General features: G+C 33.9%; 1 protein-coding gene and 1 long non-coding RNA gene across 2 annotated transcripts in view; one reads left to right on the top strand and one right to left on the bottom strand.

The window, feature by feature from the left end:
* Positions 1-1105: 1105 nt before the first annotated feature.
* On the top strand, positions 1106-4680 carry LOC144537035 (uncharacterized). Its single transcript, XR_013503802.1, has 3 exons — positions 1106-1173; positions 1258-1392; positions 4469-4680. It is a non-coding gene; the product is annotated as an uncharacterized LOC144537035 (long non-coding RNA).
* Positions 2489-18851, bottom strand: part of dpp6a (dipeptidyl-peptidase 6a) — a 168034-nt gene continuing 151671 nt past the window's right edge. The window contains exons 19-26 of the mRNA XM_078280445.1: positions 18602-18671; positions 17303-17497; positions 16602-16656; positions 16004-16103; positions 15214-15272; positions 15037-15109; positions 14857-14930; positions 2489-4588 (exon numbers count right to left, since the gene is read on the bottom strand). Of these exons, the coding sequence (XP_078136571.1) occupies positions 4439-4588; positions 14857-14930; positions 15037-15109; positions 15214-15272; positions 16004-16103; positions 16602-16656; positions 17303-17497; positions 18602-18671 (776 nt within the window). The 3' untranslated portion in view covers positions 2489-4438. The remainder of the gene's footprint in view (positions 4589-14856; positions 14931-15036; positions 15110-15213; positions 15273-16003; positions 16104-16601; positions 16657-17302; positions 17498-18601; positions 18672-18851) is intronic.

Below are 18851 nucleotides of genomic sequence, written 5' to 3'. Positions count from 1 at the left end.
CCTCAAAACATGTCACATTGAGTTCAGTCAATACATCTGAAGGCCGCTGAACGTTTTTGATTATTTTGTTCACCCCCTGTATGTATCTTTAAAAAACAACCAGAACGTGTAGTTTCTTTGCGAGTCGTGACTCAGTACCATTGTCTCTGTTACCAGGATCCTTTACCCAGGCGGAAGTGCCAGCATCATCTCGTCTGGTTATCAAAGAGCTGCAAAAATATTTTATAAACTTGCTATTGAGGTAAAAGTGTAACATATATCTGTTAGTGTGTTCCTGCGGGATTATTATGCAGAATCTAGGTGATGTTTCAGGCAAACAAGAGAGGCGACTATTTTCCTGTGTGGGGCACCTGTCTTGGATATGAGCAGCTGGCCGTTTTGACGAGTGGAAGAAGAATCTATTGTATTGCGTACTAATACAAGTGATGTGCCATTACATCAGGACTACTAATGGTATGGCTTTGTCCTAATAGAGGAAGTCTTAAAGCTTTAGTGCGTAACGTTTTTTATATTAATGAACGTCTGTTACATTCAAGCCATTGCCAAATGAGTTGCTACAAAGACTCATTAAGACTCTCTCTGTATTTCTCAGTATGGTGTGTTCAGAAGATTGTGTCGTCCGGCGACTTTCGCGCCCAGAAACTCGAGTGAAGATAATTACCTCTTCTGAATGAGTCCATCATGTTTTTTTTAATCCTCCGTGTCCTCCTTGGCTACTAGCAACTGCGTGGAGGAGGGGTGGCGGCGAGTGCGCGATCACGGAAGGCTTGTATCATGTGGACGCGTCGACAGTTTTGTTGTCATTACTTAGAATTCCTCATGGGGGAGACAGAAACTACACACTATAGCTTTAACGTTAAATTAATACAGTTGCCTTCTAGTCTGGAAATTTATGTTCCAGTCATAACTTTTGAAGATTCTTTTCTACAATTAGTGTAAACTATTGGTAAATGTTTTATTTTAATAACATGACCAAAACTAAATTAGTTGTTTATTTTATCCGTTTCATTTTTAGAACATTACCCATGATCTTGAAGGGGGCATTTTTCTCAGAACAGAAAGCAGAGAAAGAGAAAACGGTGTAGTTTAATTGGGTGCATTGTAACTCACCTCTCGGTTTCTTTCAGACTCTTAACACAAATGAGGAGCTGAAGTTTGTGTCAGCGATGGAAGGTAGGAACAATGCAGCATCACTTTATTGGTACAAGTTTACAGCAAAATAATACTAGCACTTTCTCTTTTTTCACCTCTCAAAAGCATATGATTACCCTATTTATGGGTCACAGTGGCATCCAGAGAAAAACGCATTTGAATGGGGGAGGCCTTACATTCCACACTCTCCATCAGCAATCAAGACCACCTTCTACATGGCTGAATTCTTTGTCAATGAAGGTATGAACACAGCATTATTTTTGGTTCTTTCATAGTCAGTAGCTACATGATGGAGTCTTTGTGATTGTTTTCTCCATATAGCCAGGAAGAACTTTCACAGATTTGAATTTGAGGACGAGGAGAGCAAAGCGCTGATATACAACTATAATCCTGTTTACAGTGGGCCCAGGAGTACCTTCAAGCAAAAAGATTTTTTTCTGATGTTTGTTTGCTGGGAAGCTTTTTAACACCCGATTCGTTGTCTCGATCTCGTGAATGTTTGCGGATAATTTTACTTGTTTGATTTTGTTTGATTTGCTGCTCACTCCATCTGTTGAATCTGCAACTAAAGTACTGAGTCAAAAATGTCAAATCATTCTTTGTGGATGCTGTAGCTAGGTTTACAGCGGAGTAATCAAATGCCAATACAGACAATGCAGATAGTGACATGGAATTTTGCATTGAACACTTACCAATATTAAATAGAATTTCTTATAGCTGGTGCATTTATGAACAGTCAGATTGTTTAAAAGCTGCGCGGATAAATATTTTTACGGCCTGCAAACTCCATTCTCATTAGCCCCATTTATGCTACCTACACAAAACGGCAAACAGACTGTCAGCAACTAGCAAGTGAACTTAGTGGAGTATATAGCAACTTTAATAGCCAGAATATTACTCTTTTTTTAATTATTTTTTGAAGACCGAAACAGAGCTGAAGTGATTCAATGTTGGACGGGTCGCTCAAAACATGGCTCAAATGATTGCTAATGTTGCTGTGTGTCTGCTGACATGTAAATAGGCAATCTTTAGACAACATGTAACAACTTAACAGTGATACTATATCAATGTTCTGTTTTCGGCTGCCAAAAGAAAATCAATACATCTTTAAAATTCACAATAAAACAGATGAGCCAAAAACACTGACGGCTGATAAAATATCTATTTTTTTATTCTAACATTTACCGTCATGCCACAATCTGCCATAAATCTCCTTCTGTGCTTTCGATAACAAAGTTAAGCTTCTTGAAAAAGTCCTTAACCACTGCAAGAAACGTCATTTTTGCCAAGTCAATTCAAGGACAGCAACTTGAGAACAGAAGTGAATAGTCAAATGTAATTTCCAAAATGCTTTATGCACAAATAACACTCAGGTAATATTGTTTCTTTTTTCTTAGAATAAAATGATATTTGAATAACATTTACACATCAAGCTGACGAGACTGGGATCTCAATCACAATACTACTGGAAATGTAATGTATGCAATCCAGTAAGGAACATTCAAGATGTCAAAATTACCATGTGGAACTGAGCTATCAGGGATAGTGCTGCAAATGACCTTAACATGCACTGAAACGTAACGCAAATGTTCATTTAAATAAAGAAATGGAAAATTAAATTTGTGCCTCAAGAATTCTTCATTATGTATGCCATGTCTTCATTGGACAATTATCCCCTTTATATACAAATGCATAATCTCTCAGGGTATAACACTAATCTTAATGGCTTCTTGCCTTCAACCTTGAACAAAGTATTTACTGGTTTTGCCAAGTGTGACACTTTCAATAGAAAAACACTGCCGTTTCTGTACAGTTTTCTTCACCTACAATTCTTATAAGCAATGTTGCATGCAGATTCTGTACATTTCAACTTGGTGTAATGTCGTCATTGGGCATATTTCCAAAGAATGGTTGATATTCTTTTTAAAAACTTTAAAATTTGATAATTATCTATTTCAAGCTATAGATTTAAACAATAGCTGCCATTTTGAGAAATATGCTTTTTCACGCTCTTGCTAAGAGTCAGATGAAAAGATTGATACCACTGTCATATCTGTCCGCTAACTATTGGGTTAAATCCAGGCGATGCTTAGCTTAACTTAGCATGAAGACTGAAAGCAGGAAAAACTGAAAGCAATGATTTCCTGGAGACAATTTGTAGTTTTTACATGTTAGGCTAAGCAAGTTACAGCATAACTCGCTAACAGTGATAGTAAGAGGAGCTAGTAGAAAGATTATTCTGTTTTGGACAAAGCTAGGCTAGCGGTTAACCATTTGCTTCCAGTCTTTATGCTAAGCTAGCTTCATATTTAATGGGCAGATGTGAGAGTGGAATCAAATTTCTCTTCTAACTCTTGACAAGAAGCTAAGCTCAGAAGTTTATTTCCCAAAATCAAACTGTTCCTATAAAATTGGCCTTCAGTCAATAAATGCAGTCCCACAGCAAGATGTTTTCTGACACAGTAAGGCACAGTGACTAAAACAAGTTAATGCTTCTGCTTTTGTAAAAAAAAAAAAAAACTCACGGTGCTTTTTTTCATCCAAATATTTTTCCACTTAGAGAATTATGTCAGCATCACTGAAATACATAAAATGAGGCTACGAGATGAACATCGGGGCAAACAAGAAAAATGTATCCGTAACAGCCAAGTGAATGTCTGTGTGCTATTTTACATACTGTAAGAACAATAGACACAACCACAATCCAACATGAAAGTCTTCACAACTTTAAAAATAGTAACATTTGCTGTATCGGCACAATTCCAGAGACTCATTGTGAACACTCTCAACCAGTGTTTTTCACCAGGCGTCTGATTTTCATTAATATACAAGCCCACGAGTTATGTGCTATAGGTGTTCCTTCTCCTCACAGCTTGAAAGTCTGTGTGAAAGCCGATGCTTTGTCTCCACTGCTTTTAAGGAGCTGGTCCATCCTGCTGTGAAGGAGACGGCTCTTTGTTAAATAAATCAGTATATTCCAAAACATCATGTCAACTCATCAGTCTGTTAGCTCTCTGGAGGGCCGTTTGGATTTGAATTCTGGGCAGAAGGTGGGAGGATGGATGTAGGACTAGATCCGTCGTCTGCTGGAAAGGAAGTCTCAGGTTCAGCATGCGGATGCTGGGAGTCCAAATGCAAATCAAATTGAGCAAGAACAGACGAGAGTTGCATATTGTGGAAAAACTGTATGCCAGTGTTGTGCTTAGGCACAGGGAGAGGATGGAGGTTAGGTAGGTGAACGTATGGGTGGGAAGGATTTGGGGCACACGAGGCTCAGGCGGCCAAGCTAACCCTCGTCTTCGCTCTCCTCCTCCAGGGCCTCCTCAAACACTCGTTCTGGTAGCCTGAAGCATTCCTCGAAGAAGTTCACCAGGGACTGGCTGAGGTGCTGCCTTGTTGCTTCACTGTGAATGAAGTGGCCTTCATCTGGGTAGATCTGAGACACAAAGAATAGGTGAGTGACACACTGCTTTAGAACACGTTTTCTGTCATAGTCATCAGTGAATACAAGACAAGTTATTGCACTGCTAATTGTATTATATCTGGTTAGATTTATTCCACATTGGGCTGGGAGCGAAGTAATATGAACATCATAGTATAGTATGTCAAAAAAAGTCATAGTATATGTCATGAAAAGTCAAAAAAACATCACAGTATAGTATGTCATAAAAAGTCATAGTATAGTATGTCGAAAAAAGTCAAAGTATAGCATGTCAAAAAAAGTCATAAAAAAATCATATTATAGTATGTCATAAATAAGTCATAGTACAGTATGTCATTACAACTCCTAAAAACATCATTGAGTAGTTTGACATAAAAAGTCATAGTATACTATGTTGAAAAAAAGTAAAAGAAACATCATAGTATAGTATGTCAAAAAAGTCCATAAAAACGTCATAGTGTAGTAAAAAGTAATAGTTTAAATATGTCTTTAAAAAAAGTCATAGTATGCTATGTGGAAAATAGTCACATTAGTACATTTTTTCAATGATTTTTTCTGTGTGTATGCAAATAGGTGTGTGCCAGGACGAGGAGATAACCGGACGGCGGCATCCCATAAAGGCTAAGCGTAGCATTTGCTATATTGATGGACCCCGGGGGACTACACCTCTGACTTCAGACAACAAGGAGTAATGCCACCTGCAAAAGTTTTCAGATGACTCTGCAATTGTGGGGTGTATCAGCTGACAACAGGAAGAGGAATACAAAGGACTGGTGGACTACTTTTTTGGACGGTGCAAACGGAACCACCTGCAGCAAGACAAACGAGCTGGTAGTGGACTTCTGCAGCACTAAGCCTTCTCTGACTCCTGCATCCATCGAATGGGATGATGTTGAGGTGGCTCACTCCTAGAAATACCTTGGAGTGCACCTGGACAACAGGCTACAGTGGGATGGAACCCAGAAGCCCTCTACAAAAAGGGTCAAGAGGCTTCAACATCTGCAACAGAATACTGCAGATCAGAGACGCTAGTAAGCTCAACAAGTTAGTCAGGCCAGATCAGTGAGTGGAGGAGTTGAGCTGGACTCTCTGGAAGTGGTGACAGAGAAGTGGATGCTGTCCAAGTTGGTTAGCATCCAGAACAACATCCCCCATCCCTCCACGACATGCTGGTTGAGAAGAGGAGAGTCTTCAGCCAAAGATTCATACCCCCGAGGTGTTTCACCGAGCGGCACAGGAGGTCATTCCTGCTGGTGGACATCACATTTTTTATTTTATCCCCAATTTGTCATAGACTGCTGAGATCCTTACAGACTCACTAGTGAATAGCATTTCTGCAATTCTGGCAAAGTGCAATATAAATGCTATCTTTTTGTAAATATAATTATAATAACTACCAATCTGCACACTGTATGCATGCACATGTTTATAGGACATACTTTTTTCATTGTGATTCCTTGCACTATTCTGTCTTCAGTGTTTTTGGTTTGTCTATCTATCTGATGGTTTACTTCTGCTGGAGGTAGTAGGGGTGGCCTGCCTATTTTTTTTAACTAAAGTAAACCAGCTGAAAAAAGGGTTAACAAGATTAGTGATTGTAGTTTGGCTTGTTTGTTTATTTTCAGTCAGTGGTGTTTTGTTGACCTTGGCCCACCCTGGGTTCTGAGTAGGATCCCCCTGTGTTCCTATGGGACTATGAATAAACCAGATTGTTACCACTGTCTCTGTGGCTACTTGGGACTTGGGGGCATTGCATAACAGTATGTCATTAAAAAGTCATAGTGTAGTATGTTGAAAAAAAGTAATAAAAAGTCATAGTATAGTATGGTGAAAAAGTCATAGCATAGTATGTCAAAAAAAAGTCATAGTATAGTATGTAATAAAAAGTCAAAGTATAGTATGTCGAAAAAAAGTCATATAATAGTATGTCGAAAAAAGGTCACAGTATAGTATTTCTAAAAAAGTAAAAAAAAAAACAGAATAGTATGTCAAAAAAAGTCATAGTATAGTATGTCAAAAAAAGTCATAGTATGTCGAAAACATCATAAAAAAAGTCAGTATGTTATGTCCAAAAAAGTCATAATATAGTACATAGAAAAAAGTCATGGTATAGTAGGTCGAAAAAAGTCATTAGTATTTCGAAATAAAGTACAAAAAAGTCATAGTAAAGTATGTTGAAAAAAAGTCATAGTATGGTATGTTGAAAAATGTCATAAAAAAGTCATAGTATAGTATGTTGAAAAAAAAGTCATTTAATAGTATGTTGAAGAACGTCATAGTCTAGTATCTCGAAAAAAAAACAGAAAAAAGTCAAAGTATAGTATGTCGAAAAAAAGTCATAGTATATTATGTCGAAAAAAAGTCATTAGTATTTCGAAATAAAGTACAAAAAAGTCATAGTAAAGTATGTTGAAAAAAAGTCATAGTATGGTATGTTGAAAAATGTCATAAAAAAGTCAAAGTATAGTATGTCGAAAAAAGTCATTTAATAGTATGTTGAATAACATCATAGTTTAGTATCTCGAAAAAAGCAGAAAAAAGTCATAGTATGGTATGTTGAAAAATGTAAAAAAAGTCATAGTATAGTATGTCGAAAAAAGTTGAATAAAGTAAAAAAAGTCATAGTATAGTATGTCAAAAAAAGTCATAGTATAGTATGTCGAAAAAAGTCAAAGTATAGTATGTCGAAAAAAGTCATTTACTAGTATGTTGAATAACGTCATAGTCTAGTATCTCGAAAAAAAACAGAAAAAGTCATAGTCTAGTATCTCGAAAAAAAAACAGAAAAAGTCATAGTATAGAATGTCGAAAAAAAAGTCAAAAAAAGTCATAGTATAGTATGTCGAATAACAAAGTCATAGTATAGTATGTCGAAAAAAAGTCATAAAAAAGTCATAGTATAGTATGTCGAAAAAAAGTCATAAAAAAAAGTCATAGTATAGTATGTCGAAAAAAAAGTCATAGTATAGTATGTCAAAAAAAGTAATAAAAAAGTCATAGTATAGTATGTCGAAAAAAGTCATGAAATAGTCATAGTATAGTAAGTCCAAAAAAGTCATAGTATAGTATGTCGAAAAAAGTAAAAAAAAGTCATAGTATAGTATGTCAAAAAAAAGGTCATGAAATAGTCATAGTATAGTAAGTCCAAAAAAGTCTTAGTATAGTATGTCGAAAAAAGTCATTAAATAAAGTCATAGTATAGTATGTCAAAAAAAAGTCATAGTATAGTATGTCGAAAAAAAGTCATAAAAAGTCATAGTATAGTATGTCAAAAAAGCAAAAAATTTCATAGTATAGTATGTTAAAAAAAGTCATAGTATAGTATGTCGAAAAAAGTAATAAAAAGTCATAGTATAGCATGTCATAAAAAAGTCAAAGTATAGTATGTCGAAAAAAGTCATTTAATAGAATAACGTCATAATTTAGTATCTCGAAAAAAAAGCAGAAATAGTCTTACTATAGTATGTCGAAAAAAGTAATAAAAAGTCATAGTATAGTATGTCAAAAAAAAGTCATAGTATAGTATGTCGAAAAAAGTCAAAGTATAGTATGTCGAAAAAAGTCATAAAAAGTCATAGTATAGTATGTCGAAAAAAGTCAAAGTATAGTATGTCGAAAAAAGTCATAAAAAGTCATAGTATGTCAAAAAAGTCATAGTATAGTATGTCAAAAAAAGTAATAAAAAGTCACAGTATAGTATGTCGAAAAAAAGGTCATGAAATAGTCATAGTATAGTAAGTCCAAAAAAGTCATAGTATAGTATGTCGAAAAAAGTTAAATTATATAGTATGTCGAAAAAAAAGTCATAAAAGGTCATAGTATAGTATGTCAAAAAAAAGTCAGTAGTATAGTATGTCGAAAAAAGTCAAAGTATAGTATGTCGAAAAAAGTCAAAAAAAGTCATAGTATAGTATGTAAAAAAAAGTCAGAAGATAGTATGTCAAAAAAGTCAATAAAAAGTCATAGTATAGTATGTCGGAAAAATAATAAAAAAGTAATATAGTACGTCGAAACAAAATCATAAAAAGTCATAGTATAGTGTGTCGAAAAAGAGTCATGGTATACTATGTCAAAAATGTCATAGTATAGAATGTTGAAAAAAGTCAGTGTAGTAAGTCATAAAAAAGTCATAGTATAGTATGTTGAAAAAAAGACATAGTATAGTATGTCGAAAAAACTTAAATTATAGTATGTCGAAAAAAGTCATAAAAGGTCATAGCATATTATGTTAAAAAAGTCATAGTATAGCATGTCCAAAAAAGTCATAGTATAGCATGCCCAAAAAAGTCATAGTATAGTATGTCGAAAAAAAGTCAGTAAAAAGTCATAGCACAGTATGTAAAACGAAAGTCATAAGATAGTATGTCAAAAAAGTCAATAAAAAGTCATAGTATAGTATGTCGGAAAAGTAATAAAAAAGTAATATAGTATGTCGAAACAAAGTCATAAAAAGTATCATCCATCCATCATCTTCATCCGCTTATCCGGGTCAGAGTCGCAGGGTAGCAGCTCAGCAGGGGACCCCTAAACTTCCCTTTTCCGGGCCACTAACTAGCTCACTGGGGATCCCTGAGGCTCCCAGGCTAGGTTGAGATATAATTCTCCACCTAGTCCTAGTCTCCCCGAGGCCTCCTCAGCTGGACGTGCCTGGAACACCTCCCTAGGGGAGGCGCCAGGGGGCATCACTTTACCAGATGCCCAGAACCACCTCAACTGGCTCTTTAGACGCAAAAGGAGCAGCGGCTCTATACGAGCTCCTCACGGATAACTGAGCTCATTATCTCTAAGGGAGACGCCAGCTACCCTCCTGAGGAAACCATTTCGATCGCTTGTACCCTGAAAAAAGTCATAGTATAGTATGTCGAAAAAAAGTCATGGTATAGTATGACAAAAATGTCATAGTATAGTATGTTGAAAAATGTCAAAAAAGTCATAGTATAGTATATTGAAAAAAGGTCATAAAAAAGTCATAGTATAGTAAGTCATAGTATAGCATGTCGAAAAAAGTCATAAAAAGTCATAGTATAGTATGTCGAAAAAAAGTCATGGTATACTATGTCAAAAATGTCATAGTATAGAATGTTGAAAAAAGTCATAGTATGTCAAAAATGTCATAGTATAGTATGTTGAAAAAAAGACATAGTATAGTATGTCGAAAAAAGTAATAAAAAGTCATAGTATAGCATGTCATGAAAAAGTCATAGTATAGTATGTCTAAAAAAGTCATTTAATAGAATAACGTCATAATTTAGTATGTCGAAAAAAAAGCAGAAAAAAGTCATAGTATAATATGTCAAAAAAAGTAAAATAAAGTCATAGTATAGTATGTTGAAAAAAGGTCATGAAATAGTCATAGTATAGTAAGTCCAAAAAAGGTCATAATATAGTATGTCAAAAAAAGTCAAAAAAGTCATAGTATAGTATGTCCAAAAAAGGTCATAGTATAGTATGTCGAAAAAAGTAAAAAATAGTCATAAAAATGTCAGTAAAAAAGTCATAGCATAGTATGTCAAAAAAACGAAAGTCATAAGTATAGTATGTCAAAAAAAGTCAATAAAGTCATAGTATAGTATGTCGAAAAAAGTCACAGTATAGTATGTCGAAAAAAAGTCATAGTATAGTATGTCGAAAAAAGGTCATAAAAAAGACATAGTATACTATGTTGAAAAAAAGACATAGTATAGTATGTCGAAAAAAGTCATAGTATAGTATGTTAAAAAAAGTTTCATAGTATAGTATGTCAAAAAAGTAATAAAAAGTCATAGTATAGTATGTCGAAAAAAGTCATAATATAGTATGTCGAAAATAGTCGTAGTATAGTATGTCATAAAAAAGTCAGTATAGTATGTCTAAAAAAGTCATTTAATAGTATGTCGAATAACATCATAGTTTAGTATCTCGAAAAAAAAGCAGAAAAAAGTCATAGTATATAATGTCGAAAAAAGTCAAAAAGTCATAGTATAGTATGTCGAAAAAAAGTCATGGTATAGTATGTCAAAAACAGTCATAAAAAAGTCATAGTATAATATGTTGAAAAATGCCAAAAAAGTCATAGTATAATATGTCAAAAAAAGTAAAATAAAGTCAGAGTATAGTATGTCGAAAAAAGGTCATAAAATAGTCATAGTATAGTAAGTCATAGTATAGTATGTTGAAAAAAGGTCATAAAAAAGTCATAGTATAGTATGTCGAAAAAAGTCATAGTATAGTATGTCGAAAAAAGTCATAAAAAGTCATAGTATAGTATGTCGAAAAAAAGTCATGGTATACTATGTCAAAAATGTCATAGTATAGAATGTTGAAAAAAGTCATAGTGTAGTAAGTCATAAAAAAGTCATAGTATAGTATGTTGAAAAAAAGACATAGTATAGTATGTCGAAAAAAGTCATAGTTTAGCATGCCCAAAAAAGTCATAGTTTAGCATGCCCAAAAAAGTCATAGTATAGCATGCCCAAAAAAGTCATAGTATAGTATGTCGAAAAAAGTCAGTAAAAAGTCATAGCTCAGTATGTAAAAAGAAAGTCATAAGATAGTATGTCAAAAAAGTCAATAAAAGTCATAGTATAGTATGTCGGAAAAGTAATAAAAAAGTAATATAGTACGTCGAAACAAAGTCATAAAAAGTCATAGTATAGTATGTCGAAAAAAAGTCATGGTATAGTATGACAAAAATGTCATAGTATAGTATGTTGAAAAATGTCAAAAAAGTCATAGTATAGTATGTCGAAAAAAGTCATGGAATAGTATGTCAAAAATGTCATAGTATAGTATGTTGAAAAATGCCAAAAAAGTCATAGTATAATATGTCAAAAAAAGTAAAATAAAGTCAGAGTACAGTATGTCGAAAAAAGGTCATAAAATAGTCATAGTATAGTAAGTCATAGTATAGTATGTTGAAAAAAGGTCATAAAAAAGTCATAGTATAGTATGTGGAAAAAAGTCATAGTATAGTATGTCGAAAAAAGTCATAGTATAGTATGTGGAAAAAAAGTCATGGTATAGTATGTCAAAAATGTCATAGTATAGTATGTTGAAAAATGCCAAAAAAGTCATAGTATAGTATGTCAAAAAAAGTAAAATAAAGTCAGAGTATAGTATGTCGAAAAAGGTCATAAAATAGTCATAATATAGTATGTCGAAAAAAGTCATAGTATAGTATGTCCAAAAAAGGTCATAAAAAAGACATAGTATACTATGTTGAAAAAAGACATAGTGTAGTAAGTCAGAAAAAAGTCATAGTATAGCATGCCCAAAAAAGTCATAGTATAGTATGTCGAAAAAAGTCAGTAAAAAGTCATAGCACAGTATGTAAAAAGAAAGTCATAAGATAGTATGTCAAAAAAGTCAATAAAAAGTTATAGTATAGCATGTCGGAAAAGTAATATAGTACGTCGAAACAAAGTCATAAAAAGTCATAGTATAGTATGTCGAAAAAAAGTCATTTAATAGTATGTTGAATAATGTCATAGTTTAGTATCTCGAAAAAAAAGCAGAAAAAGTCATAGTATATAATGTCGAAAAAAGTCAAAAAGTCATAATATAGTATGTCGAAAAAAAGCCATGGTATAGTATGTCAAAAATGTCATAGTATAATATGTTGAAAAATGCCAAAAAAGTCATAGTATAATATGTCAAAAAAAGTAAAATAAAGTCAGAGTATAGTATGTCGAAAAAAGTTTAAAAAAAAAGCCATAGTATAGTATGTCAAAAAAAGTCATGGTATAATATGTCAAAAAAGTCATAGTATAGTATGTTGAAAAAAAGTCATAGTATAATATGTCAGAAAACGTCTAAAAAAGTCATAATATAGTATGTCGAAAAAAGTCATGGTATAGTATGTCAAAAACAGTCATAAAAAAGTCATAGTATAGTATGTTGAAAAAAAGACATAGTATAGTATGTCAAAAACAGTCATAAAAAAGTCATAGTATAGTATGTTGAAAAAAAGACATAGTATAGTATGTCGAAAAAAGTCATAAAAGGTCATAGCATATTATGTTAAAAAAGTCATAGTATAGCATGTCCAAAAAAGTCATAGTATAGTATGTCGAAAAAAGTAAAAATGTCAAAAAAAGTCAGTAAAAAGTCATAGCACAGTATGTAAAAAGAAAGTCATAAGATAGTATGTCAAAAAAGTCATAGTATAGCATGTCGGAAAAGTAATATAGTACGTCGAAAAAAGTCAAAAAAGTCATAGTATAGTATGTCGAAAAAAAGTCATTTAATAGTATGTTGAATAATGTCATAGTTTAGTATCTCGAAAAAAAAGCAGAAAAAAGTCATAGTATAGTAATGTCGAAAAAAAGCCATGGTATAGTATGTCAAAAATGTCATAGTATAATATGTTGAAAAATGCCAAAAAAGTCATAGTATAATATGTCAAAAAAAGTAAAATAAAGTCAGAGTATAGTATGTCGAAAAAGGTCATAAAATAGTCATAGTATAGTAAGTCATAGTATAGTATGTCGAAAAAAAGGTCATAGTATAGTATGTCGAAAAAAGTCATAAAAAGTCATAGTATAGTATGTCGAAAAAAAGTCATAAAAATGTCATAGTACAGAATGTTGAAAAAAGTCATAGTATAGTATGTCGAAAATAGTCATAGTATAGTATGTCAAAAAAGTCATAGTATAGTATGTTGAAAAATGTCATAAAAAGTCAGTATAGTATGTTGAAAAATGTCATAAAAAAGTCATAGTATAGTATGTTGAAAAATGTCATAAAAAAGTCATAGTATAGTATGTCAAAAAAGTCTCAAAAAAGTCATAGTATAGTATGTCGAAAAAAATCTGAAAAGCTTTATTGCCAAGTACGTTTTTTACACATACATGCATGTCACACATTCTCTAAAATAAGAGGTTAAACAGAACAAAACAAAAAGTTAAAACACAAAACAAAACAACGCGCACCAACACACCGAGTCGACCGTCTGCGGCGCCATTTTAGTTAACATAGTATAGTATGTCAAAAAGAAATTGTATATATTGCATGTCAAAAAAGTCATAATATAGTATGTTGTAAAAAGTAAAGAAAATAGTCATAGTATAGTATGTTGAAAAAAGTCACAAAAAAGTCACAGTATAGTATGTCGAAAAAGTAATAAAAAAGTAAAATTATCGTACGTTAAAACAAAGTCATAAAGAGTCATAGTATGTTGAAAAAAAGTCATTTGATAGTATGTCGAAAAAAAGTCATGAAAAGTCATGGTATAGTATGTCGAAAAAGTCATGAAAGTCAGTATAGTTCATCGAAAAAAGTCATAGTATAGTATGTCGTGAAAATTTAAAAAAAGTCATAGTATAGCATGTCGAAAACACCCATAAAAAGTAATAGAACAGTACGTTGAAAAATGTTGTAAAGTCAAAACATAGCATTTTTTTTGACATAGCATGTCAAAAAAAATACATAAAAAAGTATAGTACAGTATGTCATTAAAAGTCATAAAAACAACATAGTGTAGTTGATCATAAAAAGTAATCAAAACACGTCATAGGAAAATTGGCATTAAAAAGTTATTCTATATACCTTTAGAGATTCCTGCATATACCCTGTAGTCATGTGTTCAATCAGCATTGTACTGTTGATGATTGTGATAATTATTTTCCATCACTGTCAATAACCCATTTAATCTCTGAATACATCTTAAAACTAGTCTAGGATTGCAATTTTATTACAATTGTAATAATTATTAATCCTTTGATTTTCAGTTTACTCATCCTTTAAAGTTATTCAATGTTTGAAAATACTATTGCAAGGTGAAGTCTTGTTTTGTTCAAAACCAAAAAGGGATGTAATGATGGAAAATAAAAACCCTTTTATCATTAACTTTCTTGGATTGACTAATTAATAAGCCCTACATCAGACTCATAATACATTTGTGGAGTATAAGCTTAACAGGGATATTCTAACTGAGTTATCTAGTTGACATATGTTGACCTAAAGCCAATTAGAGCTTTGAGAAACCAGGTAAATGCATGCGCGTACAGTAACCCGTCTATCGGTCAGTAATAAGCTCCGATGAACACTCAGCTGCAGTACATTGTATCCTAATTGGATTAGTTCTGGTGTTAATACAGGATGCCCAAGAAGGTCTCATAATCTCATTACTTGGAATGAAGGCATTGTGAGGGCTAATCCTCTGCCTGCTGTGGGATCCCACTGGGATCACAAACCTCCCAGAGGTTGGAGAATAACTGAACCAGGCAGGGAAATTGGATCAGCAGCGGTTGTAATTACAAAGGGGAGAAAGTAAAACCACATACCTGTAAAGTATAGTTGGCCTTTTCATTGATGAGCTGAGCGATGAATTTTGCTGTATGTTGGAAATGGACCTTTTCTGGGAAAATATAACAATATATATGCTAAAATGTCAGAGATCTTTTTGCTTCATGTAAGATTTAAAAACAAAAAAAATAGATGTACACACAACATCCTTGTCCTACCATCAGCTGTTGGATGAATAATAAGAAACTTCTTATCCATGAACTGAGATGCTCTGTGTGCTAAATTAGCCATCTGAGGAGTAATGAGACACACAGTAACAACATAGATCAAATGAGATACTACAATAATGATCACAACTGGAATTTGAACTTTTAACAATTGCAATTAAATCTTACTGTGTATGCCCTTGGATCAGGTTTAGGCAGCCCAAGATATCGCTCTGAAAATGCAGAAGCTACAGGGGAAAGGTGGTTTCAATTAATGCTTTGCTTTGACATCAAAATCTAATCAAAACGTCATATTAATAACCAAATTGATGAGTCATTTCTGAGTCATTTTGAAGCAAAAAGTATACTTTTTCAGGTTTTTCTTCTCGATATTCAAATATATTCACAAATCTACATATTCTTTAGTCTTGGAGCGGCTGTGGACTGTCTTCGTTTGCAATTCCAAACTTATATAGTGTCATAGCATGTCTCTCACATGCCTCTGGTAAAAAGCGAGAGAAATCAAATTGATGGGAAATCAGTCACACCGGGACGCCCAGCTCTTCCTTAGTTTGCAGTTTCCTGACTCGGTACAGCTACAAGAGCACCGTCTCTCGTTTTCGGGCAAACACACAATTCTACATCTCACACATTTCATTCCTTTGGTAGCTGTGGTGAGGTTGGTGTTGACGACTTTATCTGGCACTGTTATCTCAAGTGAACAAGCAACTTGAGACTAACACAGAGCACATACATGTATAACACAGTCACGAAAAATAACTGCTGCATGGGTAAAGGTGCTACATTTGCAATCTCTTTTTCCTTTTGAATACTTTTTGATAGCACTGCATGGGCCTAAATGATTGTGCAGATATACTGTATGTCTACATACAGCATAGACTATATATACAGTATATATCTACATACATACACAGACCTGTATACAGATAAAACAAATTTCTGCAAACAGACAGCTTACCATATAATTCAAAGTCTGTGATGGGTGAGAGGACAGCGCCACACTTTACAGGGGATTCCTCGCCACTGACCAAAAGGCTGGTCACATAGCCGCCATACACCTGAGGTACAACAAACGGGCATGTTATCACCAGTGGCGGTATGTAACTAAGTGCACTTACTCAAATACTGTGCTTAAGTATATACTATTTAAGGTACTTGCCCTTTCATTTTATGCAACTTTATACTTTTATTCCACTGGACCTTAGAGGCAAATATTGTACTTTTTACTCCACTTTTTCTTTTTTGTCTGATAGCTTTAGTTACTTTTCAGATGACAGTTTTTCACCACCTTCCTGTCCAGTAAAAATAATTTGTTATAAACTGAAGGATGAAGTGTTCCTTTATGCGTTGAGACATTTCTCCTTCTTAAGCTAAATAAAATCTTTAAAAAGCCTCTTGAATCAGCTGGAAAATGCATCGTCACAAAACCCAAAACAGGGCTGTTTTTCTGAAACCACTTTTTAGAGATATTTGGTTTCTACTAGGACAGCAGCGCTACCAACATGGTGATCTTATATAATATGGTGCATGGCTGTACACAGGGAGACTATTCTTACCTTTCCAAAAGCTCCAACTCTGGTTTTATCAACGTAGGGCTCTTTCAAAATAAAACTGAAAAAGATAAACATTGGTTCTAGTTAGGAAGAACATTTCTATTTCAACTTTTATATACACTCTCTCACTATAGCAACCATGGCTAATACATACAAGATGTTTTTTGCAGCTGTGTTTACAAGAAACTTTAAATTATACTATTACTACTACTATAACAACTACTACTACTAGCAATGATAACATATTGCATCAGTGCTAAAAATAAAAGGTAGTAAGTAATGTTTGCTGATTTGTTGAATAGCAATTTAAAGGTTTAAACCACTTATTTTAAACATATTTTAATTGATTTCCATATGGGCCAATTCATCCTGATAGAGATGTTCATTTTTTTGGGAATATACGTGGTTTTATGCAAACACTGATACTGTTTCATAAGCCATAGGAAATGGTATAACTTATTTCACACTTTGACTGTTTCTAAATGCTGAAATTATCAAGCGATAAAGCCCCCAGGACATCGATTGGAAACCCCATTTTGTGGTGAGATAGAGCATGCCAGTGGGGTTTGAACGCACCTTCTAAAATAGATGTTTTGTTTAATTTTCAGACAACAGTGAAAACTGGCCCCCAAGTAGCTATTTATTGCATGTTTACTCCAATGTCTGTTAAATCTTTAATAAGACAAGGTGAAAATATCACATACTTGAGTGCTTCCTTCTGATCCTGTTCCTCGTACACCCCCAGTTTCTTCTGGATGCGGTGCAGCAGGTTGGTGCCCTGGAAGCCACTGCCTCTTCCATCGCAACGCACCACGATGGCACCGAAGCTGCTCACCAGCACCGTGGCCCAGTCCATGTGAAACTGCTCCGCCACCATCTGGCCACCAGGTGTCCCATCGCTGCACACAAAGACAACCAGACCAGTGAAATCAGGACTGGTAAATGCAATGCTTTTTTTCTTCTCATATCTAAATAAAAATGAACAAGTTGGTTGATGATGACCTTGTTTCTCTTTGGGTCCATGTTGGTACAAAGCATTATCTCCTCCTATTTGCATGAACATTGTTTTTAAATCATAATTTATGTTTTTGGGTGTGTACTAGGGCTGCAACTGATGATTTTTTTCATTGTCAATTAATCTGTTGAATATTTCCTCGATTAATCGATTAGTTTTTGGGTCTATAAAATGTCAAAAAAGGAAAAATGTTGATCAGGGGTTAACAAAGCCCAGGAAGATGTCCTCAAATGTCTTGATTTGTCCACAACTCAAAGATATTCAGTTTACTGTCAGAGGAGTGAAGAAACTAGAGAATATTCACATTTAAGAAGCTGGAATCAAATAATCTTTACTTTCTTTTCATAAACAAAATGACTCAACCCCAAATAATCGGTGATTAGTTGGCGATTCATTTAATAGTTGACAATTAATCAATTAATCAAAAACTCTTTGCAGCTCTAGTGTGTACTACTTATTCTGGGTTATCTGTGAACTGCACTACGCAGGGGAGATACTGCATCATCAGCAGTACAGAGTAGCGATACAGGGATGAAAGAACGCATGCAGCAGACATAACTTCTTCCAAACATTGAAACTTGATATATTTAAAATACATATTATTATTGCAGATACCCTCTGCTTACTGTGTGATTATTCAGGATCTGTAGGTGATTAAACTGAGTGACAACTGAGAGGCAGGCAGAGCACAAAAGGCCACATTCTGAAAATCTCAGATTTGAGCTGCAGAGTGAAAGACAGGCCATGCTGATGAAATAACAGGGTGGACAGAAGGGTACGTTTCCTCATTCACTGTGTAATTATTATCAAACTGAGGTGGATGATAAAGCAGTGTGTCTTTAGATTAATATGCCTGATTAAAACTCTGTCCAGAAAGTCTCCATTGATGAGGACAGCCATGTAGGGTCACCACTGCTTACGGACTTTTTTCTGTGTGGGCACCAAATGTACTGTAGACAAGTGCGGGAAAACATGTGCTCATACATACACGAGCAGGAGGAGTGGATAGTGTCCACTGTCCTGGAAGCCGGCAGGTTTGAGGATCTGCATCGACAAGGCTGTAACGCAGATATAAACAACTGTTATCCAAAACACAATACAGTAAATCATGGAGGATTATAGAAGTTGGGATGTTATGTTTGATTGTTATTTTTTTCATAAATACATCTGAAATTACTTTTTTTATTTGGTGCTTGTAAATGATGTGAAGTGTGTGATGTGTGATACGACAAAAGTAT

This window comes from Sander vitreus, chromosome 22 (assembly GCF_031162955.1).
Source record: "Sander vitreus isolate 19-12246 chromosome 22, sanVit1, whole genome shotgun sequence".
NCBI lineage: Eukaryota > Metazoa > Chordata > Actinopteri > Perciformes > Percidae > Sander > Sander vitreus.
The sequence above is the reverse complement of the archived record's forward strand: the minus strand, read 5'-3'. Positions and strand labels throughout refer to the sequence as shown.